This window comes from Mesoplodon densirostris, chromosome 2, assembly GCF_025265405.1.
Source record: "Mesoplodon densirostris isolate mMesDen1 chromosome 2, mMesDen1 primary haplotype, whole genome shotgun sequence".
Taxonomy (NCBI): domain Eukaryota; kingdom Metazoa; phylum Chordata; class Mammalia; order Artiodactyla; family Ziphiidae; genus Mesoplodon; species Mesoplodon densirostris.
In genome coordinates, this window is record NC_082662.1 from 163,468,326 (window position 1) to 163,492,760 (window position 24,435).

Sequence of the window (24,435 nt, forward strand, 5' to 3'; positions counted from 1 at the left end):
GCCTCATAGAATGAGTTTGGGAGTGTTCCTCCCTCTGCTATATTTGGAAGAGTTTGAAAAGGATGGGTGTCAGCTCTTCTCTAAATGTTTCATAGAATTTGCCTGTGAAGCCTTCTGGTCCTGGGCTTTTGTTTGTTGGAAAATTTTTAATCTCAGTCTGAATTTCAGTGCTTTTGATTGGTCTGTTTATACTTTCTATTTCTTCCTCGTTCAGTCTTGGAATGTTGTGCATTTCTAAGAAATTGTCCATTTCTTCCAGGTTGTCCATTTTATTGGCATATAGTTGCTTGTAGTAATCTCTCATGATCCTTTGTATTTCTGCAGTGTTAGTTGTTAGTTCTTCTTTTTCATTTCTAATTGTATTGATTTGAATCTTCTCCCTTTTTCTCCTGATGAGTCTGGCTAATGGCTTATCAATTTTGTTTATCTTCTCAAAGAACCAGCTTTTAGTTTTATTGATCTTTGGTATAGTTTCCTTCATTTCTTTTTTTTTTTTTTTTTTTTTTTTTTTGCGGTACGCAGGCCTCTCACTGTTGTGGCCTCTCCCGTCGCAGAGCAGAGGCTCCGGACACGCAGGCTCAGCGGCCATGGCTCATGGGCCCAGCTGCTCTGCAGCATGTGGGATCCTCCCAACCGGGGCATGAACCCGTGTCCCCTGCATTGGCAGGCAGACTCTCAACCACTGAGCCACCAGGGAAACCCTGCTTTTATTTTTAACATCTGACTATGCACTTTTAAGAACTGGTAAGAATTTCTAGATGAAACTGGGAGTGAAAAAAATCTTTTGTGCTTCATATGTTCAAATTGTGTGTCAGTTGAAATACACACACACACATATTTAGTCTTATCAGAGTAACATGTGGAATTGAATGATTGAGAATTACTGTTACGTACCAAAGTAATTAAGACATTGATAATAGTTCAGTTTAGTATGGGAATAGATAGATGTTAATACGACTATTAAGACTATTAGGACTATTAACTAATAGGACTATTAAGAGAGTATGTTGGCTACAGTAGTTTAGGAAGAATATTAATGAGCCAATTAATGTTTACAAAAACTTAAAGAATCATATGAGGAAGAATAAAAGAAACTGTACCATATCAATTTTAATCTTCAATTTATTTTGCATACTAGCATTTATAACATGAAACAAAATAAATTTTATGTACTGTATTTAATTTGTTTACTTGATTCCATTTGGGCCACAGGGTTTCAAGAAAAGTTTTGTTTCACTTGGGAATATTTGGGAATACTACACATCTTGTAAGAAGACCTTAAAAACAGAATATTATTTTGCTACCTTAAACAATTAGGAAAAGGGAACGATTTAAAGTTGTGTACAACAACATCCATAATAAATCTTAGCTCCAAAGATTAAAATATCAAGAGAATTTTTTAAAAAAGCAAGTTTTGGAGAAAAATGTGATCTCCTCCTCCTCTTGTTGCTCTAATGACTTCAGTTAGAAATTTTGTAAGGAGTATTTCATAAGGAGTATGGATGCCAGGATTTGTAAGGAGTATTTCGTCTAAAGAAGCATAATAGAGAAAGGAATAATGAGTAAGAAAGATAAAATGGTATTTTCCCCCCCCCAAATTTGTGACTGTCCCTTTATAACCAAGTATAGCACAAGATTTTTTTTTTTTTTTAATAAAGTCTGTTTGGAAAAACAAAAAAGAAATGAAGGTATAGTAAGAAATACGGAGTTTAACAACATGCAGAGCCCTCTGGTGGCTGGTGATGCTGACAGATTATTTTATCGGCTCCATAATGTCAAACTTGAAAATCTTTAGCTATCAGAATTTAATTGTAACGTGTAATAATGCTTTTAAAAATAAAATTTTAGATTCATTCTGGCACCCCATTGTATAAGAGTATATAATTTTATATGATCTGTATCAGGTTTTGTTAGGCTTGGGTCATAGCTTTGGCTAAATATTTAATTTTTTAAAAGACTGTCCATTCAGTTAAGAGGTATATTTGGTGCTCTACTCATTATTATTGCTATTGTCATCATTATTTTGCTGCTACATGTTGGAAAGTTAGTTCCTTATTGAGAATCTAAATAAAATGAGTTACTTCTTTTTAACTTTCATTATAAATGGGGTCTCCACGCTATGTTTCTTGGCCAGGGGACAGGAGGAATCGCCTGGAGGACAGAAATAGAATATAATAGCCAAATTCTCCCCTTGATCCTGCAAATAGTTTGTAGAAGTAGGCTGGGACTATCATATTGCAACTACTCTGCTTAATCTGTTCTTTGTTTAGATTTGAAATACATATTTCAAACATTGTTTAAGGAGAAAAGGGATCATGTCAAATGTTTCAGGAGATGATTTAGGTTAGAGATAAAGAGAATATATCTAATTATGAAATGTTATGGAAATGTTATGGAACTATGAAATGTTAGTGGAACCTGAAGAGAATTGATTAATGTTCTTTAGATCATGACATGATTCTTACAGGGGCTTATTTAAAGGCCTAGAAATAGTACTGTCTTACTGACTAACACCTGCTAAATAGGAAAGTAGGAGGTGTGAAATTCCTAATTTTTAAATAGCAAAGTTTCTTCTCAGGTTGTGTTAGTAACTTTCAGAATCCTAGAGGGAATGATGATTAGAACAACACAAGGAAAGCAGCAATTGACAGACCAGAAATAAGAATGGGTCTGAACCAACTGCAAAATAAGCAAGGCTTCAGAGGACTCCCAACAATTCTTGCTGTTGTGGGTTTCAATGTCCGGTCCCACTGGGTCAAGATGGCATTTCTGGCTCCTGGCCACTTCCCGGGGCCCACCAGCCTAAACTGATATGGGCTGCAAGGGCCAAAGTAAACCTCCAAGGCCAACTTTGGATCTGTGAGAAACAGCCATGGGATGTTGGGCTTTGCCCCAATGAAGGAGGCAAGTTCATCCATATAAACGATATAATCCGTCTGTATGCTATCGCCTTTGCCAAACCTAGGGGCGGGAGAGGAAACAAGACTGTGGTTATCCACGCTTTGTGTAGGAACAAGAACAGGGAAAGTGCCTCACACCTTTTTATCCATGGGAATCAACATCTGTCCTTTGTGTTGGTAAGGAGACTATTGCTCATTATCCTGTACTTTGTAGTTGTTACTAAAGGACTTTCATACTGATCTCATTTGGACATTCCACAACACCGCAAGGCAGCTGAGAAAGGCATTTTTATTCACATTTACAAGTAGGTAAATTGTCTCTTGCTCAAGTGAGGTTATTACTTCATGGCCACTGAGCTAATTAGTGACAGAGGTAGGACTGGAGCCCAGTTCTTCTGACTAGTTCTCATTTTATCAGAGCCATCTGTTGGAAAGCATCCTTTACATCTTAGAGGATTTATGGGCTAGAAAATTGAAGTCCACATCCACATGTTCCCAAACTCCTCTAACTTCTAATCTTTCTGGGTTTCCTTTCTATGATATATTGCAGGAGCTATGGAGGGTTAAAACAGGATTTAGTGGGGTATCAGGTGCAAAATAGATCCTGGATATAAATATTTGTTGAATGGCTGAATTTAGCTCATAGCTGTCACCGTAATGACCTCACTCAGGGCCATTTAAAACAAACAGTTCCAAGTATTCACAAATTCTGCTTTTTCTATGAAAATTCTAGATCCCCTTTACAATAGCTGCTCTTACCATTTGAGCTTTTTCCCCATTTTTTCATCGATATCATTCATCATGTCCTTGACAGAAGGCAAAGTGCAAGTTCCTATAAAAAGGGAAAGACATGATAGTAGTTAAATAAGTCTGGCAGAGGACCAGCTTGAAATGTTTCCTTTTTAATAGTGAGTTATGAATCACATTAGTATTTCCAAATTTTTTGTCACTGTCTAGCAAAATAAAAATTTGAGACAAACATACAGGTCATTCCCAATCTTCTCAGGGATGATACTCATCACAATAATTAAAAGCCATTACCCAAATAATCGTTTATCTTTGTATCTTTGCACTTAAACCAGTTATCAGATTTAAAAAATCAGTTTCAAAATATTAAATTATATATCCTAATCTCTCAGCTTTATTTTTAAGTATGTTATCTAATAAATTATAGCCAAAGGTAAATAGGCATCTCTTTTTTAAGATTTAAGAAAAACAATCTTGATAGGAAGTTATCTTGCTTTGCCAGGAACAGGAATTTCCAGCAGATAAGATAAAGAATTTAGTGAAGCCGCAAGGTTCTCTCTGAAAAGCCAATAGCTCCTGAATGAGACTGAGGATATGTACTGTTCATAAGTCACAAAGGACATAGGAAAGTCCCAGGAGACCAAATCTGAGTTGGGGCTGCCCCAAGATTTCAGGCTCTTTCTGGCATCAATTTACAGAATTCTCTGAAATCTAGACCCAAACTTTTGTACCCAGAGATGCTTCAAATTAGTGTGGTTTCTTTGGCAATTCTGGGGTCACCTGGAACAAGACTAGAATTCCCAGCCTAGCTCTGATTGCTCAAGACCTACAATGACTTGCCTAACTCCCTATTCCTGAAATCCTTATAGGCAGGATCATGTGAACAGTCTGTAGACATGGCCTTGTTTCAAACCTGGGAACTCATTCTGTCCTTGGGCAGGAGGAGAGATGGAGAAGAGGCTATATTCTATAGGCCACCAGCTATTGCCATTGGGCTGCTTATAGCTGACCCCTCTGTCCTGGTACCCTGGTTCCCCCAAATTGGATTATTTGCCTTATCTTCCATTTCCCCCAAGACTGAGTCTTTGCCTTGTGCATCAGTTCTCTGTTGATTGGGTATCTGCCTTGTCTCCTTTCTTCAGAGCCCAGGTTACAACTCTTGTCCACACAGAGAGTAAGTGTCCCACATTTTAATGCCAGTCTCTTTGAACCTGAACCCTGAGCTTAGCTCTTTCTAAATAGAATTTCATGCCCTCACCTTCCTGGCTTCTGCCTCACTGGAGTAACATCATCCTGCAACCTATCTCTGCTTGGGGACCGGGGAGTGAAGGAGATTCAGAGAGATCACTGATATGAAGGACTGTAATGATGTGGATAGTAGCCTGGTGGTGGGCGATGATGCAGGCTATGTAGTTGTAGGTTCCAACCACCAGTATAAAAGAACATTTAAACCCCAGCAAGTCAGATAGGACTGGAAGCCTTAGACGTGGCTTCAAAAGAAGCAGACCAGCTAAGATTCCTTATCCATAATTTTCATACCTTTAAGACCAACTAAACTTTGCACACTAAACTTTGACATCTCTATTTGTTCTTTAACCATGGCCCTGTTTGGTCTTATTATCTGAATTGGCCCACGACTGCATTTAAAGCTTAGTGTGAATCTGATCCCAGTGCCTAGGGCTGGATGATGCTGCCTGCCTTCTTTGCTCGGCCCCAATCAAGTTTGTTGTTTCCTTTTTCTTTTTAAAATACAGGGATTTAGTAGTCCTTAAAGACTGGCTGTCTACCACACCAAGTGCTTTCTGCTTCTAATGATCCATGGCAGGGACGAAAATAGAGCAGGAAATCCACTTCCTCTCTAGCAATGATAATTTTTTTTCGTGACTGTGGATGTTTAAAGTTGGCTGGATATTGGCTTTGAAACATCTTTTATTAACCTTTCAAGAAATGTCATTCTATTGAGTTTTGAAATCTTAATTTATAAAGTTGTCATGCATTTAAGATGAGAAGCTCTCGTGTTCTCAAGTTTAATGAAAGGTCTTGGGTAATTAACAGTTCTAAGGAGTTATAAATTGCAAACTACTCCTTGAATAATATCTTGTACTATTGTTTATGACAATCCAATGTAATACATTTTTAATTGCTTATAAAATATAGTACCAAAAAATGTAGAATTATAGATTCTAGAAACTGGATGGGACTTAGGATTTGTCCCTTGTTACTAGGATTATTGTTTTCACAAAGACTCAAAGCCATTCTCATTGGCTTCCATCTTTCCCATCAATGAGCTTCTTTGTCTACTTACCCTTTATTACTCGTACTGCCCAGCGAGACTGCAGGTCAGTTGTGGGGATGACAGCTCCAAGGGACTGGACAAGGCCAATCACTGCCATGGTTGGCTTCTCCAGTGGAGGCGGGAAGATGCCTTTAAATAAGGTGACCTCGTTGTCTCTGCTCTTAATGATGGAGTCATCAAGGAAGGGGTAGGCATAAGTATAGCCTGTTGCAAAGATGACACAGTCAATGGCCTCAAACACTGTCCCATCCTCAAAAATGGCCGAAGTCTCTGTAAACTCCTTCACATTTGGCTTAACGGTCACAGTGCCACATAGAATGCGAGCCGGGAGCTCATCATTGAACACGGGCTCTTTCCTCAGGGTGCTGTATGGAAAACAGAGATGACCATTAGAACAATAACATTTCCTGTTTCTTTTATTGGTCCATAATAATTAATTAATGATTGTTAATAGTTAATTAGTAAGGAAGGAGGAAACGACTCAAGATTTTTTAATGTGCCATGGAGTGTCACCAATATGGTTGAAGAACAAAACTGATGTAAGGCAACATTGTGGAGTAAGAGAAGTTGTTTTTTTGCCGATCCCTTCTCTATTTCCTGTGATCTTTCTCCTCTCTTCCACTGAGCTCTCTCTAAATCCCAGAATAAGCACCCAGGCCCTTTCCCGTGTTAAAACCTATATCAGGAAAAACTCTTAAAGTCAGAGTTCCTGGGTCTTTAAATTTTTTTCTTTGCTACTTATCAACTATGAACCGTGATCAAATTAAGTTTTCTTAATTTCTCTTGCCTCATCTTTCTCATCTGGAGTGGCAATAAAGTTATACCTACCACAGGTCATTGGGAGACCTAAGTAATATAAAGAATTTGGCATAGTTTGTAGCACATACATAGTGCTCGAAATGTTAGCCACTATTCTTAACATAGCATACTCCAAAGTGGTCATCATGATGTAAAGAAGATGAGATAGGTGGAAGGAAGCCAAAGGTGGGAAGACTGCAGTCAGGTTCTATCTTAAAATGTGAAGTGTGAGCCCCGTGCAGACAAAGGCACAAGTCAGGTGAGGGAGGGAGCATCTAGGAATTTAAATAAGGCCAGGAGAAGGAAGAGGCCACTGGAAATCTGGAAAGAGAGAGCTTCTGATTACTTTTTATTCAGTAACATCTCTAGTGAGTGCACATATATCTGAACTTAGGGGTGAACCGAATAGTGTTGAAGAAAAAGACTTTGTTCTTATAGGACAGTGAGAGCTGTGAGAGAGCCATAGGTAGACTCCACTGGGGAGGAAACTGAGCCAGACAATGAGATTGGCTGGAATGCTGATTGGAAAAAGGCTGGATTCAACTGCTCGAATTACCTGCCGTTTATCTTAAACCCACTGCCATGTTGAAACTTCTTTTGTCAAGGCCACCAGGATCTTCAAGCTGCCAGATCCCATGGTCTACTCTTCCTCCTCATTTTACTCAACTTTTTAGCAGCTGTACTTTGTAGTACACACTTGATGGTGTCCTCCTCCATGAAACACTGTCTTCATTTTGTTTTCAGGTCATCACTCACTCTTGATTCCTTTCTACCTACCTCACTATTCTGTCTCAGTGTCTCCTGCTGAATTCTTCTCCTCTTCCTGACCTCTAAACAATGATGTGCCCCAGGACTCAGCCCTCATACCTTTTGTTTTCTTCATCTCCATTCATTCTTCAAGAGATGTCATCTAGTTTTCATTTCTTTAAGTACTATCTATATTCCGACCAGTCCACATTTTTGTTGTTGTTTCAGTTCACATTTTAAACTTATGGTTTGAATGTCTCTTCTGTCTTGTGTATCCCACTGCTTTTCCACATGCTTCTGTGTGAATGTCGAATAGACATTCCAATTTTGATACGTTTAAAACTAAATTTCTGCTCCTCCCATGGTTTTCCACATCTCAATAGATGTCACCTCCATCCTTGCCCTCTTGCTCAGATCAAAAGTCTGGAAGACATCCTTGACCCTTTTTTTGCTTTCACATCTGTTATTCAATCTAACAGAAAATCCTGTTTGGGTTTACCTTCAAACTGTATCCAAAATCTGACCACTTCTGAGCACTGACGATCCTAGTTCAAGCCACCTACCCCCTCATCTGGATGTTTGACAATAGCCTCTTTTTTAAATTTATTTTTTTATACAGCAGGTTCTTATTAGTTATCTGTTTTATACATATTAGTGTATACATGTCAATCCCAATCTCCCAATTCATTCCACCACCACCCCTGCTTCCATACATTTGTTCTCTACATCTTTGTCTCTATTTCTGCCTTGCAAACTGGTTCATCTGTACCATTTTTCTAGATTCCACATATATGCGTTCATATACGATATTTGTTTTTCTCTTTTCTGACTTTCACTCTGTATGACAGTCTCTAAGTCCATCTACATCTCTACAAATGACCCAGTTTCATTCCTTTTTATGGCTGAGTAATATTCCATTGTATATGTGTACCACATCTTCTTTATCCATTTGCCTGTCGATGGGCATGTAGGTTGCTTCCATGACCTGGCTATTGCAAATAGTGCTGCAGTGAACATTGGGATGCATGTGTCTTCTTGAATTATGGTTTTCTCTGGGTATATGCCCAGGTAGTGGGATTGCTGGGTCATATGGTAATTCTATTTTTAGTTTTTTAAGGAACTTCCATACTGTTCTCCATAGTGGTTGTATCAATTTCCATTCCCACCAACAGCGTAAGAGGGTTCCCTTTTCTCCACACCCTCTCCAGCATTTGTTGTTTGTAGATTTTCTGATGATGCCGATTCTAACTGGTGTGAGGTGATACCTCATTGCAGTTTTGATTTGCATTTGTCTAATAATTAGTGATGTTGAGCAGCTTTTCATGTGTCCCTTGGCCATCTGTATGTCTTCTTTGGAGAAACGACTGTTTAGGTCTTCTGCCTATTTTTTGATTGGGTTGTTTGTTTTTTTAATACTGAGCTGCATGAACTGTTTATATATTTTAGAGATTAATCCTTTGTCCATTGATTCATTTGCAAATATTTTCTCGCATTCTGAAGGTTGTCTTTTCATCTTGTTTATAGTTTCCTCTGCTGTGCAAAAGGTTTTAAGTTTCATCAGGTCCCATTTGTTTATTTTTGTTTTTATTTCCATTTCTCTAGGAGGTGGGTCAAAAAAGATCTTGTTGTGATTTATATCAGAGAATGTAAACTCTTAGAGGAAAACATAGGAATAACACTCTTTGACAGTAGCCTCTTACCCAGTGTTTCCACTTCCTTCCTTGACCCACCCATCTATAATGAGTGATGACCATAACAGCCAAAGTGATCTCTTCAAATTAACTTAGATCTGGTCTTCAGTTTACTCAGATGCCTGCAGTGGCTTCCCACTGCATTCAGAGTAAAGGCCAGACTCCTTACAGTGGCCTACAAGACCCAACGTCAGCTGGCTATTTTGATGTCTCTGGTTTCATTTCCTGCTACTCTCCTGAGCCCTCTTCTCCAGGAAGAGAAGCTCATTGTAGTTGGTTGAACATACCAGTCATACCCCTGAAGAGGTGATGTCCTAGCTGTTCCCATTGTCCAGAATACTCTTCTCCAGATATCCTCATGGCTCATTTTCTCATCTCTTTCAGGAATTTGCTTAAAAGTTTTCTCAGTGAGACCTCCCCTGCGGAGTGTTTAAAATTGTCCTGATGGCACTCCTTGTTCCCCTTGCTTGCTTTGTTTTTCCTCCCTGATACATGTCATCATAGGATTTTCTGCTATTTGTTCATTGTCTGTTTCCCACTACTAGAATGTGGGACAAGGATTTTATGTGTTTGTTCACTGCTATATCCACAGGATTTAACACAGGTCCTGGCACATAATAAATGCTTAATAAATATTTGTTGAATTAATGAATTAACTTTGATGTAAACAGCTTATAACTTGGGGTTTTCACCCACGTCAAAGTAATTTCTTATCATGTGACTGGCTTGGGGGATGTTATAGGAGAGAGTGAGGAGGAGACTGAAGATGTAAACATTGTGGCCATAGATCAGTGCGAGGGCTCCATTAAGGGGCAGGTGTTGAGAGTGAAGCACAGGGAAAGTTCTGCTTTGCTTAACTTAACTTTGTCATTAAGAAAGAGACAGTAGAGCAAGGTGGCTAAGAGTGAGGGACTCTAGAGTCAGCAGATCTGGACATGGCTTTAACTTCCTGGCTGTGCGGCTTTGGTAAAGTTAACTACATTGAACCACAGTTTTCTCATCTCTGAAAGATTGAAGATTATAACAGAGCCATCCTCATAGTTGTGAGGATAAAGGGAGATAATGCGTGTCAGAGACTCTGACATGTATTAAGGGCTTGAAACATATTGACTACTATTATCATAACTCTAGGGACTAATTCCTGAGGTATTGATATTATATAACTTTCCAGCTGTGCAAATCTGGTGAGGAAGATTGTGAATAGGAAAATACCCCTAACTTTTGCAATTCTTTATCCTCTGAAATGTGAGAGGTGATTACTTCACTTTGATTTGTTTAGGGGTTACAACACACATTAGGGTTGTTGACACTGAAATAAAAATAAGCAGGCATATCATGTTTAACTCTGCTTTACCCATTTAAAGGCATCAAGCCATAGTTCTCATGCTTGAATCTTGCATTCATTTGCTTCACATACCACCAGTCAGAGATGACTGTTGGTAAGCTGTTCTTGAGGAAGGTTTCAAATCGAGTGATAAACATCATGTCCCATGGATAGCCACCATGCCAGACCCGGCTCATCACCCAGGAGCCACTTCTGGAGCTGATGATGACCTTAAAAAACACCATTTCAACCATTAAAGCGGTGACCATTTGTACTGGATATTGCGATATATCCCCCAGATCTGCCTTTAGGAATGGAGTTATTATAACAGCTTCTGGGAGTGTTGCCAGAAGGACACCCTCAGCTGTCAGCCCTCTTTGGCAGTTACTTTGGTAACTTATACTCTTTTTGGATTCCCTGCATTCAGTGACTGCTAAATGGAAGGATACAAAGGCCCAGCCTCTCACTTCAACTAGAGACAATTCTAAAGGACTGTCCTAGCTTCAGAGTAAGTAAAGGAAAACTTCCTTCCCTTCCCTCAGAGGTATTCATCCAGAGAGCTCTCCCAAATAAACTTCCTGCATTATAATCTACATCTTAGGATCAATACTCTGTCATACTCCTCCAGGCAAATTTTCATATTTTAATCAAATCTTCTCTGGTGTTGATGACCAATAACTGAATTCTAGTCATATTTCTTCTAGTGCTTATCTGATGATCCCAAAATGATCCCATTAGTTTCGGAGGAGTTTACTGGACACATGTTACACACTAAATGTCCCAAAGAAGAAGATTGTTGAATGACAACATCACTCCTTGCTGATGCTCTGCCTTTGCCATAACAAGCTATTTAAAATTTCACAAGTTACCAGGGAAGTTGAGCTATATGAAACACTACTTAGGCTTCCTATCAAGCACCCTGCTCTTCTCCCATTTCGTTATCACACCTTTCAAGTGGTGTGTCTGTCCCTTTAAATAACTCCCTTAGTATCTCGGAGGCGTACCTGTTCAGCTGTGTGGCTGAGTTCTGAGGCAATATCACAGCCCGAATTCCCCAGGCCAATCACCAGGACTCGCTTCCCCTTGAATATTCCTGGTTCTTTATAGTCCCAGCTGTGGAAGCATTTGCCTTTAAAAAGTTGTAGACCTGAGTGAAAAGTGGGAAACATATGAATCATTTGATTTTCATTTAAAAAACTGCTGTAACAGATCTTGTGGGTGAATATAGTTGCAGTAATCTGGAATTTTAGCACACCAGGTATGTTAGATACAATAGAAGGGTATTTTAATTTAATTTGTACTTTTATAAATTGTACTTTTATATATGTAAGAAAGACATTATCAAGGTTATTCATTCCTGTCAGATTTGTAGATGGCACCCTAAATTTTGGCCTTACCTTGAAAGGACTCTTTTGGTAGGTTGGGGTACACATGGTGTCCAGAACAAATCATTACAGCATCAAAGACAGCTGATTCTTTTTTACCATCCTTTTCAGTGGTAACGTCCCACTGGCCAGTGACTGAGAAATCAGGACGTTTATTTACACTGGATACAAGTGTCTAAGAGAAACACAGAAAGATAACCTCCTTTTTTCCTATGCTAACAGGTAGGTTTAGCACCAACCTGGTCAAATAGGATGAAAAACATCTTTAATAGTGGCTTAGGAAAAATACTTAATTCATTATGAAGGTACATATTACAAATTCAAAATTCCTTCAGAATAATTCAAAACATTAAATGGTCTATATGTTTTTTATCCCCACATGGTTCCTTGTGTATGACCAGTATTTTCTGCAGTAGAAGAGTGATTCCTTTTGGAGCTATGACAGTGAATTGAATCATAGTTTACAAGAGGCATGTAGCACGTGTAGTAAATAATCTGGTGGCCAATAATATTTGTAGTAACAACATTTCCTAACGTATTTCATTAGCCATTTTATTTTTAACATTATTGTCTTAAAATGAAAGATGTTGTCTATATTCAGAGCATAAGTTCTTCTCAAATTTTAGTGTGCGTAAGGATTACCTGAAAAACCTTAGGAATCAGGATCGGGCCTGCAGCCCGGAGAGGGAGCTGTGAAGGAGGAAAGGTTTCCACATCTAGGGAAGGCTCCTCACCAGTGGAGAAATTAGACTGGATGGAGGGGAAGTTTCAGAGCCTAAAAGGAGAAAGCAGCCCCAGCCCCAGCTTATTTTCTAATATAAGCATTTAAGCTTATAATTTTCATGAAAGTTTTGCTCTCTCTGCTTCCCACAAATACCGATATGTAGAATTTAAATTATCATTCAGCTCTAAATATTTTTAAATTTCCATTGCATTTTCTTTTTTGACCCATAAATTGTTTAGGAAAAAAGAGTTCTTAAATTAATGGAATGTGGTCAAGTTTTGTAAATTTCCTATGTATTCTTGAGAAGAATATATATTCTCTAAATCTAGGGTCAGAGAAGCCACATTGTTAAAAACGTTGACAAGTAAGAAAGAGACACTGAAAGGAACTAATGGGAATCTACTAATAAAAAGAAAATTCCTCACAGTAATGCTCCGAATTAATTTCTTGATAATATCTTACCTTAAGTTGAATGTATCTCAGGAGGTTCTTTTCTTTGGCAAACGCAGTGATGTATTCCTGGAGCTTACTGTTATGCATAAAGTTGGGAAAGTCATCAGGAAAAGGGTAGTCTGGAAAACATGTCATCTCTTTGGAAGAGTTGGTAAAGACTGACTGATAAATGCTGGCCCTGCCTTCCTCGGGATGGTCCTGTGAAAGTATGGTTTTAAATGGAAGAGAGTTTGTGAATGAGTATACTTATCACAGTCAGGGCTAGTTCCACATAATTACCACTCATTTTCAGTCGGCCTTTACCCACAAGTAAGTGAAATAAGATGAGACATAAATTAACTTCACTTAAACAACTTGATGATAATCAAAGGAACTTAGAATGTGGAAAAATATATCTTTCTTAACATCTTTGCTTTTCTAAGGGAAACAAATTCTGAATTTCATCATGTCCTTTAAAGAACATGTAACTGGAATAATTTTATTCCTTTTAGCCATTAAATACAGTGATAGGTATTTTCCAAAATTCACCCATGCATGATTTCAATGTGTCAACACATAAGCATGGACAAACAAAATGTGATATATACATACAACGGAGTATTATTCAGCCTTAAAAAGAAAGGAAATTCTGATATATGCTGTGATAGGCATTAACTTTGAGGACATATGCTAAATGAAATAAGCCAGTCACAAAAAGATAAATACTGTATAATTACACTTAGCTGAGGTACCCTGAGTGATCACATTTATAGAGACTGAAAGAGCGGTGGTTGTCTGGGACCAGGGAGAGGAGGGAATCGAGAGTTATTGTTTAATTTCTGTATTATTTTTCTTTGGGAAGATTAAAAATGTTCTGGAGAGGGATGGTGGTATGATTGCACAGTAATGTGAATTAACTTAATGCCACAGAACTATGCACTTTAAAATGGTTAAACAGCAAATCTTTATTGTGGTTTATTTACCACAATGAAAACAATTCCCTTTAGCATGTCATGAGGTAGTTCTGGTGGATTAGATCATGATATTTTCTTATGTACCTAGGGCAGAGAGAAGTTTGGTTATGTTTAGAACAGTGTTTTTCAAATGTTTTTGCCCATACCCTATAGTTAGTAATATATTTTATATTGCAACCCAGTACGTGCACACACACAAACACACACACAGTGGGGACAAAAGTTTTATGAAATAAATCATTTTCAACAAGATGAGTTGCACACATACTTTCTATACATTCCATTTAAACATGCAGATTGACTCATTAATTTATATCATAGCACACTAATGAGTCATAATCTCCAGTTTGAAAAACATTGGTTTAAAGGAACTGGGTAAGGAGAAAGGGGAATAGAGGCAGAAAAAGGGGTAATGGTGGATTACTTAAGTCCTCAGCTTTATTCTGGAATTCTGAAATTAACATAACCTCCTGTTAGATAGATTGAGGGGAACACTGAGGGAAGAGGGGCTTTTGTTTTAACATTTGAAATTCTGGTAAGATATCAGAATAGATATCAAAGGTTCCCCCTGAACCAACCTGGGTAGGGGGAGGTTGACACAGGAAAGTCAAGTAGCAATGATTAGGAAGAGATAGGACCTTAGTTTAGCTCTCTTGAACCCATTCAGTTTGAACAAAACATAGGAGGTCCTGCTTGCTCCCAACAGGGATGCAGAAATTATCTGAGAATCTTAGTAGGTAATTTACCAGAGAGTTGCCATGGAGGAAGCTAAGTGACATTTTAGGAGAGATGCAGAGTGGACCACTTGGGTCAGGGACTCAGTGAGAAAACTGGACCTAGCAAGTGAGGTCTATTCAGCAAGGAGTTTCAGTGGCTCCTGATTAAGCTAAGAGAGGACAGTCTCCAGGTTCATCAACTGCTGTCTTATCCTCTTGAAGGATGAGTGTGAATGGTAACCAAATAGAATAGAAACATCAGGAGACCAGAGAGGCCAGAGGACAGTCCCAAGACCTGTGTTTGAATCTGGGAAACTTTGGCTTCCCTTTACCACAAGATCATTTAAGTTCTCCTTCTCCATAAGCCCAGATACAATTTTGGAAAGAGCTGAGGGGCAAGGAGGGGACCTGAAAGACTGAGCATTGATCCAGAAGAGACCTAAAGATTAAGCTGTGTCAACTGGGGGTACTCCTTGTGTCTTAGAATGCTTTTATGCTTCTCTCTATGTAATTCTGGATATTTGTCTGTTGTCTTATTTATGCTAGGCATAAACGAGTGACCTGAACACTTAGTAATCTAGTATTACTTACTGACGAAACGTTGCAAAATATCAAGAACTCATAGGAGAAAATGGGAGAGGATCTCCCAGGACAGAGTGAGAGTTTTAGGGTTCGCTGACATGCTTCATGACTTTCCCTCAACTTATAGCATGAGGCATTTGGTAGACAGAATTTTAAGAGTGACCCTTAGTGCGCCTCATCCTTGTACAGTCATTTGCCCTCTGAGTATAGATGAAACCTGTAAATATATCACTCAAAGTATGAGGAGGATTCAGCTTGTTGTTCTTGGCATTGAAGATGGAGGGTGCCATATGCCAAGGAATACTAGCAGCCTTTAGGAGCTGAGAACAATCCCAACTTACAGCCAGCAAGGAAACAAAGACCTTAATCTTACCACAGCAGGGAACTGAATTCAGTCATCACCCTGTATGAACTTGGGTGCAGATTCTTCCCTTGTGCATCCAGATAAGGGCCCTGCCCAGCTACCAGCTTATTTTTGACTTCGTGAAACCCTAAGCAAAGAACCTAGCTGAACTATGCTGTACTTCTGATCTGTACACATGAGAGTAATAAGTAAGTGTTGTTCTGGGCTGCTAAAGTTTGCGGTAATTTGCTACGCAGAAATAGAAAACTAATACAAGGCCAAAGGTAAGGTTTTGGAGCAAGCCAAAGTCAGGGAAAATTATGTAATGTAACAACAAGGGAGGAGTTTCAGATAATAAAAATGATGCAAACCTTTGAGACAGGTTTGAGGTGCTTTTGCAACTTTGGTTGCTTCAGGATAATATTCAGTAAATCCCCCTAGCAATGCTGAGCTGATTGGTCTTCAGTTTTTCTTGGATTCCGAAAAGGCCATGATTAATGAGAGAGGAGTTACAGCATCAACTAACCACATCACTTGTGACTTGCTTAAAAAAGAAAAAAACACACACGCACACACACAAAAATATGTCATGAACATCTTACTTTTCCTATTTGGTATTATAGTGTATCTCAGAGCCCATGTTTATAGACTGATTATTTTAAGTTGATCATATAAGAAGTTCATAAGAGAATGACTATAGAGTCATAAATTACATTTTCAAATATCAACTTTTTGTGGGGCAAGTGTTCAACAAAGAACCAAACCTTGGTTATTTATGGAAGTAGCTTTATTTATTTATTTTTGATTACTAAAGTAATCCAGACTTCTGATTAAACATGAAGGATTATGTAGATGCATTTAACTCTTTTTCCACAAAAATTACTGTAAAGGTATCAGAGGTATGAACCCACAAGGAAAAAAAAGAAAAAAAAGTAAAAGCAAACAAGAAAGAGCAACAATATTTTGAAAGTAGAACATAGATGCATGAGTGATAACTGACTTAACAGACCAAAGAAAGGTGAAAGGTAAGACTAGATCTAATCAACTGGGAATCTGGATCAAATAATGCTACTCTAAGACATTCAAAGTCTGCAATCTTTTACTTCACATATATAATTTTTCAGAAAACTACTGAGGATGTACTCTCATATAGTCTACTAAAATGAGAGAATAAACAAAATAGTAGAAAGATAAGGTTTCCAGAAAATAGGGTTACCCAGGGTAAAGCAGTGTAGCTAGCCTAGGGAAATGAAGGAAGACAATCTGAAAGAGTATCTTTAAGAGATAGTTGAGAGGAGAATTAAGCTGGTGAAACACCTTGTGTGTTTAAACATGTTGAGAGAATTCTGTGGGATGGCCTGGGGTTTGAATTAGAGATAGCATTTATAAAATTAAACCAACAAAGGATACAAGGCAGTTATTACCTCCAGTGAAAACAAAAACTTATTTAAGAAAGAAAATATAGCAATGAGCAGTATTTACATGGTTATAATAATATAAACATGAAGGTTTACTTATACAAAAAGAATGGTATAACTATATGAACAAGAGAAGATGGAAAATCTTGTAAATGGGTGTGTCTTTTGTTTGAAATATTCTAAGGGATTGTTGTTTGTACATAGCACCAATCAAAAAAAATTCTATAAATACAGAGGAAGTTACAAGAAATGGGTCAAAAATGAATATGGTGAAACAAAGAATTCAAATTTAGCCTAAAAGAGGCCAGTATTAGAGTGAGAGGAGATACAGTGTTGCCTGATTTTCTAATTTTTCAAAAGAAGATATATCCCTAGATTTTTATGTGAAATATCATGATTTTAAAATAATGGATCAAAAAATTTAAAAAATGTATAGATCAGATAAAACAGAACAGCTTTAGTATAAAAAGAGCCAGTTTGCTAACTCTAAAACATGTGTAAACTATTGATTTTTGTCTAGTAATTCCAACCTCATTGAATTATCTTATTTTTTGCAAGCATTTTCCAATTGATGTCCTTCATGGTATAAAATCAGATAGACAGTAACTGATAATTTTTCCTCCTTTCCAGTTTCTCTTTTTTATTATCAATCGCTTGTCTTATTGAATTGGCTCAAACTTCTAAAAGAACATTAATCAATAGATCTTTAAGAGAGAACTTAAAAATTTCCTGGAGGCAGTATTTTCCATCATTTTGGTATAAATTTCTATTTTATTGTATTGGCAACAGAGAATTTCATTTTATTTATACATTTTTTCAAAAATTTTGAGGCTTTTTGGTTGAGTCAATTTTAGAAATGTTCCATGGGCACTTGAAAATAAGGCATATTTCATCTTTTTATAGTGTTGTATATCAACTAGTGACAGACCAAAGTGCAAGATGCAATAGTTGTTAAGCCATTATTTGACCAAAACTATGATCCTTAAAAAATAAAATAACAAAGTAAACATTAGTCTAATTCTTAAGATTGCACTTTCAAATTTAAAGAGCCAATAAAACCCCAAAAGAGGGGCTTCCCTGGTGGCACAGTGGTTAAGAATCTGCCTGCCAATGCAGGGGACACGGGTTTGAGCCCTGCTCCGGGAAGATCCCAAGTGCCGCGGAGCAAATAAGCCAGTGTGCCACAACTACTGAGCCTGCGCTCTAGAGCCCACGAGCCACAACTACTGAGCCTGCATGCCACAACTACTGAAACCCATGCACCTAAATCCCGTGCTCCACAAGAGAAGCCACTGCAATGAGAAGTCCGTGCACTGCGACGAAGACCCAACGCTGCCAAAAATAATAAAGTTAAAAAATTTTTTTAAATACCCAAAAGGGGCTCCAAAGAAAAACATTTCTTTCCTTAAAAAAATTAACATTGTTTTCTATCTGAAATGATTTTCCCTCTGATGAAAGATCAAACTGTAGATCTCTATGTAGAGTTGCCAGTTCATAATGAAAAGCACTAGAAATTTAGAATTAGGGCTCATATAACTCAAAGTTTTCAGGCCCATAGAATATAAATTTTTAGTATAATACTAGAATATTCCAATCACATCAAAAGCCAATGTGGCTGTGGCCTTGTTCTTGACAAGTAATTCAGTGGTAGATTAATTGCCAAGTTTGCATCAGAAAGCAATGTGATCTTGAAATACGGCGTGAGTTTTCTGCTGCTCCCTTGGGTTGTTGACTCTGCTAGTGTGCATTTGGGATGCAGAGGTGGAGGAATTCATAGCTTTGGGTGAGTTTAGGAAGCTTGATAGTGATTATAATTAACACAAGGAGAGACTAAATATTAAAGATCAAATAGATACATAGGCTAGAAAAAAATCAGGGGAAGTGAACAATGGGTTGTATGCCCAGAAAAAAACAGACTTTATTCATGACACTTCAGGCCAAAATCCAGTTTACTCACATATTGTTTGGGGGACTCCTGAGAAAGAAAGACCTTTCCCCTAGACCTGCATCCTAGTCACAACGTACTTTATTTTCTCAGCGATCAGAGCAGGTGAGGGAAATACATCATCTTGCCTTTAGATCGGGGTTAGAAGAAAGAACTAGAAGGGCTATAGGAAAGTGCTATAGGAAACAGCTACAAAAGTTTGAATTATCTGCACTTTACCCTTTTTACACATAGCTAATATTTGGATCTCTCTGAAAGAAAAAAATGTTGAGAGAATGTAAAGTGCTGTCTTTAGAAACTAAAGATAATGAAAATACAAAATTTAACCTGATTTTATAATATAATCCCATGATGTGAATTCTAGGTATACTGCTACAGACTCCTAGAGGTATTTGAGAAACACTGCAAGTCACAACATCATTTGCAATATTTAAGTCCTCTCACAGAGGTGAAATAGTTTGGAAACTCCAAATGACCAAGTATATTAGTTTCTATTAGCTTCGTGAGGCTATTGTAATAAATTACCACAAACTTGACAGCTTGAAACAACAGGAATTTATTCCCTCATGATTCCAGAGACCAGGGGTTGGAAACCAGTATCACTGGGCCTAAATCAAAGTGCTGGCAGGACTATGTTCATTCCAGAGGCTCTAGGGGAGAATCACTGTCTCTTCCAGCTTCTGGTGGGTACCAGCGTTCCTCGGCTCTTTTAGCATCTTGAGGCCACCTGTCTTCCTTGGCTAATGTCCCCTTTCTCCATCTTCAAGGTCACAACATAGCATCTTCAAATCTCTCTTTCTGATGAGGTCGCATTTTCTTTTCTATCTTTGTGTGTCAAATCTCTCTCTGCCTCTCTATCTTAGGGGTTTATGTTATGGCATCTTGGGCCCACCCAGATGATCCAGGATAATCTCATCATCTCAAAATTCTTAATTTAGTCATGTCTGTAAATATCCTTTGTCTTTATTAGGAACATTTACAGGTGCTAGAATTAGGACCTGATATCTTTGAGGGTGCCATTGTTTGAAAAGCCTACCACAGTCCACTGTCAGGCCCCTAATGATTCACATTTATCCCACAAGCCAAATACATTCACTTCAGCCCAACATCCCCACAGTCTCAATCCACTGCAGCATCAAATCAAGTCCCAAATCTCACTTATATATCATCAGCTTAAAAGTCCTAAATCTCATCATCTAAATCAGGTATGAATGAGACTGAGTATGATTCACCCTGGGATAAAATTCTCCATTTCTGGACCTGCCAAACAAGGAAACATGTTGTCTTCCTCTAAAATACAGTGATGGGACAGGCATAGGGTACCAGTTACAAATGTTTCCATTCCAAAAGGAAGAAAATGGAAGGAAAAAAGGAGTCACCAGTCCCAAGCAATTTTGGAATCCAGCAGGGCAAGTTTCATTAGGTTTCAAGACCTGGTAATAAGCCTTTGTGTCTCAAGGCTCCAGCTTCTGTGTTTGAGGTTCCAGCCTCTGGGGTAAATTTTCTTTTTCTTGAAGAGTAGCACAGTATTTGCAGCTGCGTAGTTTATCACTCTATGATGCTAGGTTCAAATTTTTAAAGTCTTCCTTGAGCAACAAGAGAGGCAGCTGCTCTCAAAAGCTATATCAGCAGTGTCTTTCTTCAGCAATGCTTTGCAAAGTAAGTTTTTATTTATTTATTTATATTTATTTATTTTGGCTGTGTTGGGTCTTCGTTGCTGCGTGCGGGCTTTCTCTAGTTGCAGCAAGTGGGGGCTACTCTTCACTTTGGTGCGCAGCCTTCTCATTGCAGTGGCTTCTCTTGTTGCGGAGCACGGGCTCTAGACTCACGGACTTCAGTAGTTGTGGCACATGGGCTCAGTAGTTGTGGCCTGTGGGCTCTAGAGTGAAGGCTCAGTAGTTGTGGCACATGGGCTTTGTTGCTCTGTGGCATGTGGGATCTTCCCGGACCAGGGCTGGAACCTGTGTCTCCTGCGTTGGCAGGTAGATTCTTACCACTGAGCCATCAGGGAAGTCCACAAAGTAAGTTTGAATATGAGGATTTGGTTAAGATCACTGTGTAGAAGACTTGCCTGCTCAATAAACCACTTGTTGAAATGTCACCCAGCAGTTTAAAAAGGGGTTAAGAATTCAGGCTGGAGAGACAAGGCAGATTGAATTGGGGTCTTGTCTTTACCATTTACCAACAACTTATCATTTTTTCTTTTCTTTTTAAGCTTCAGATTCATTTGTAAAAGGGAAAATCTCATAACTAGCTTATAGGATTATTATAAAGACTGAATTAAATGGGAAAGGTGTTTGGCATATAGAAAGTGCTCAATAAAATAGTCCTAAGATTCATCAGTGTGCTAATCTGAAGATCTGTCAGCACATTCCAGTGACACGCTGGGCTCCACAATGTTATAAAAGATACTGCGTGGGGCTTCCCTGGTGGCGCAGTGGTTGAGAGTCCGCCTGCCGATGGAGGGGATGTGGGTTCGTGCCCCGGTCCGGGAAGATCCCACATGCCGTGGAGCGGCTGGGCCCGTGAGCCATGGCCGCTGAGCCTGCGCGTCTGGAGCCTGTGCTCCGCAACGGGAGAGGCCACAGCAGTGAGAGGCCCGCGTACCGCAAAAAACAAAACAAAACAAACAAACAAAAAAAGATACTGCGTGGTTTGAAGAGTTCTTTACAGCCTAGAAAATATCTACATTCATAAGAATAATTCTCATATCTTTATAATATTTAAAGAGCTGTCACAAACACTGTCTCCTTAAATACAACCTTTTATTAAGGTATGAAGTTTCATACTAATTTTGCATTTGAGAAGGAAATGGTGGCTTAAAAAGGGTTAATCATCTTCCTATGTTTGCATATGTGTTAATGGTTTATCAGAAGAAGAAGAAGAAAACAGGAGTAGGCTTAGCCAGACAGCATTCCTAAGGTTGGAGTCACTGAGGGAGTTGGGGGCACAAGGCAGCCCGCACACCCGATGATATGCTTGTCAGACAACACAGGAAGTGATTTAACGTCAGCTTACAAGCATGTCTGCTGATGGAGTCCTTAATATAAATGCATAGAAGTAAAAAGTCATTGAAGAACTTCAAATCAGTGTGTCCTATTCTTGGTTCCTCTCGTAGCTATCTCATGAATTATGCGTTTTTGGCAAGACCAAAGTCAGCACCTGAAATCTTAAAATCTGTGGTCTGAATCACTAAGAGGATGTTCCAGAACCTCAACAAAAGAATGGAAAGAGCCGTTGCTTTTTAAATGAATAACTCATGTAATTCCATTACATAAACCTAACCAGTATTTGACCATGTATTTTATCCCCAAGTGGCTCACTTATTAATGATTTATTGGAGTTGAGCTCTGTACACAGAGACTAACCAGCCCACTATCTTATTTACTTTTGAAGTAAGTAAGGGACTTACTTTCCAACCTGCTTCTGATGTTGTGCTTCATAGAGTGAGTGTAACTGCCATGACAGCTTGTTTGGAAGGCTGTGTTCAAGCAATGTGCTCTCACACTTCCCATTTCACTCCCCAGTCTACTGCAGTGGCGTCCCACTCACCGAGAATTTCCACAGGCCCCCGATGTCTTCGCCCTTCTCAAAGCAGGTGGGCTCCAGCCCCTCTTCCAGGCAGCTCCTGATGGATGCCAAACCACTGATGCCAGCTCCAATGATGGCCACTTTCTTCACCATGGTTGCCTGTGCAAAGGCCCAGGGAACATTTCCAGCAACAGTAATGCTGAAGACTCATTTTTGGATTTTTTTTTGGTATCACTTTTTGGCTTAATAAGAAACTTCGTTTTTGCACCAAGAAAAGCAATATTAAAAGAAAATAGATCAGAACTTTTTTTTAGTCATCTAACTATACTTTGCATTTCTCTTTAATTTCTAAAGAGAATATTTTTTCCTCCCAGAAGAAACACTTTGTTTTCAGTCAACTCTCCAAAATTAAGAGGCTCGTGATCTGGCAAAATATTTGTCTTCTTTGCCTTTGGCCTTTTGTCATTTACTCTGTACTAGAGACAGTAAATGGGAGAAAGAGGAGATTCACCACTAAAACACATATACACACACTTATACCCACAAACATTTATGTATGTATGAAGGAAGAAACAAATATATATGTGTATGTATATAAATGCATATACATACACACATATAAATACATACACATATTTATTTCTTCTCTCTACCTTAACATAAGCCTTGAGGAATAAGGTCTGGCTATATCTGTGTTTTGGTATGCCAGGAAGTCACCCTCTTTTCTCCCCTAATAACGTTCTTTACCTTCTCAATTAAAAAGAAAAGTCAAGTCTCTTTATCTAAAAACAACTTCTTCCCACTAGCTGCTACCCTCAACCTCCATTCTCTTCTAAAAAAAATTATGTTTCCTAATCTGTTCCTATTCCTGACAATATCTTTAGACCTGACTCTTACTTTTCTCTGTTTTGTTCTTTTTAGACAAAATCACATAGATATGCAGAGAAGTAGATTTGGATGACAAAAATCATAATCCTTAATTCTCAGAAAATAAAAAAGATCTACTTGAATTACATGTCATTCTCATTTTGGCCATATTTGGTATATATATAGCATGCGCCTTCTCCATTTACCAATCCCACTCTCCTCCCTCTCACATCATTACAGTATCATCCTTTTTTTCTTTTTCTACCTTTTCTTTATCTTCTGTTCTTCTGAAGGTTTAAGTCTTGTCCAAGATAATTGGGCAGTTTGAAAGAAAAAAGGCTTCCCTGAACCAACACTCTAGGGGGGATTATTGCAAAATGGGAGGAGCTGCTCTTAAAGAGGAACTCATTTCCCAGTCCTCCAGCAAGTGAGGACACCATCAGCTCCCTGCCAAGGGTGGGGCTCTGCTCTAGTCTCTTGGCTGCCCAATCCCTGCTTTCCCTTTAGTTCTAGTAAACCCAATCTACTGCTTACACTCTTGGACTCTTGGCCTGGGACTCAGGCATTTGTCCCAGATAGATGACTCCGCAGTTTTCAGCTCCATTTTATGATGTGTTATTCAGAATTTACTTTATTTTTCTCATTTCTAATTCTTCTCTGAGTATCTCATAGTAACCCCCCAATACTGTTGAAAACTAGCTGTTTAAATGAGATATCCCAGCAGTGAAGATGGGTTTTCTCTCTTTCCTCTTATCCTCTCTTTGGACCTTTGTGGTCAAAGGCCTAGATTTCTCAAATTTGTTTTTCTCTGATTCTGGTCAGTGTGTAGTCATGGAAAAGATCAAATTCCATAAATTGAATTGATTAGCACCAGGTAAAATTATGTTGGTGATGAGACTAAATAAACTGCACTTAACTCCCGGTGATGAAGTATATTGAAGTTTCTAAAAATTGTTTCCCTACCAACCATATTCCTCTATCACTTGAAATGATGATACCTCAATTATTTGACTCA

At 38.5% G+C, this 24,435-nt stretch overlaps 1 protein-coding gene across 3 annotated transcripts; it reads right to left on the reverse strand.

Moving 5' to 3' along the window:
- Window positions 1-1,141: 1,141 nt before the first annotated feature.
- Window positions 1,142-23,837, reverse strand: FMO3 (flavin containing dimethylaniline monoxygenase 3). Of its 3 annotated transcripts, none has more exons than XM_060091275.1 (9): window positions 23,686-23,837; window positions 22,575-22,712; window positions 13,075-13,263; window positions 11,901-12,063; window positions 11,508-11,650; window positions 10,534-10,733; window positions 5,953-6,308; window positions 3,660-3,732; window positions 1,142-2,961 (listed from the first exon to the last, which is right to left on the reverse strand). In XM_060091275.1, the coding sequence occupies exons 2-9, from the start codon at window positions 22,704-22,706 to the stop codon at window positions 2,619-2,621; spliced, it is 1,599 nt and encodes a 532-aa protein (XP_059947258.1). In that variant the 5' UTR covers window positions 22,707-22,712; window positions 23,686-23,837; the 3' UTR covers window positions 1,142-2,618. The 3 variants fall into 3 exon arrangements, with proteins under 3 accessions (XP_059947258.1, XP_059947259.1, XP_059947260.1); XM_060091276.1 differs by having other exon boundaries at window positions 22,575-22,807; XM_060091277.1 differs by lacking the exons at window positions 22,575-22,712; window positions 23,686-23,837 and adding an exon at window positions 16,031-16,096.
- Between the last annotated feature and the right edge of the window lie 598 nt (window positions 23,838-24,435).

Excerpts from the sequence above, each read along its gene's own strand:
- FMO3 (XM_060091275.1), bottom strand. The coding sequence starts at position 22,706 with ATGGTGAAGAAAGTGGCCATCATTGGAGCTGGCATCAGTGGTTTGGCA. Across the intron at positions 12,064-13,074 it reads TGAGATACATTCAACTTAAG|ACACTTGTATCCAGTGTAAA; the intron begins GTAAGATATTAT and ends TGTTTCTCTTAG. Across the intron at positions 11,651-11,900 it reads ACCAAAAGAGTCCTTTCAAG|GTCTACAACTTTTTAAAGGC; the intron begins GTAAGGCCAAAA and ends CTTTTCACTCAG.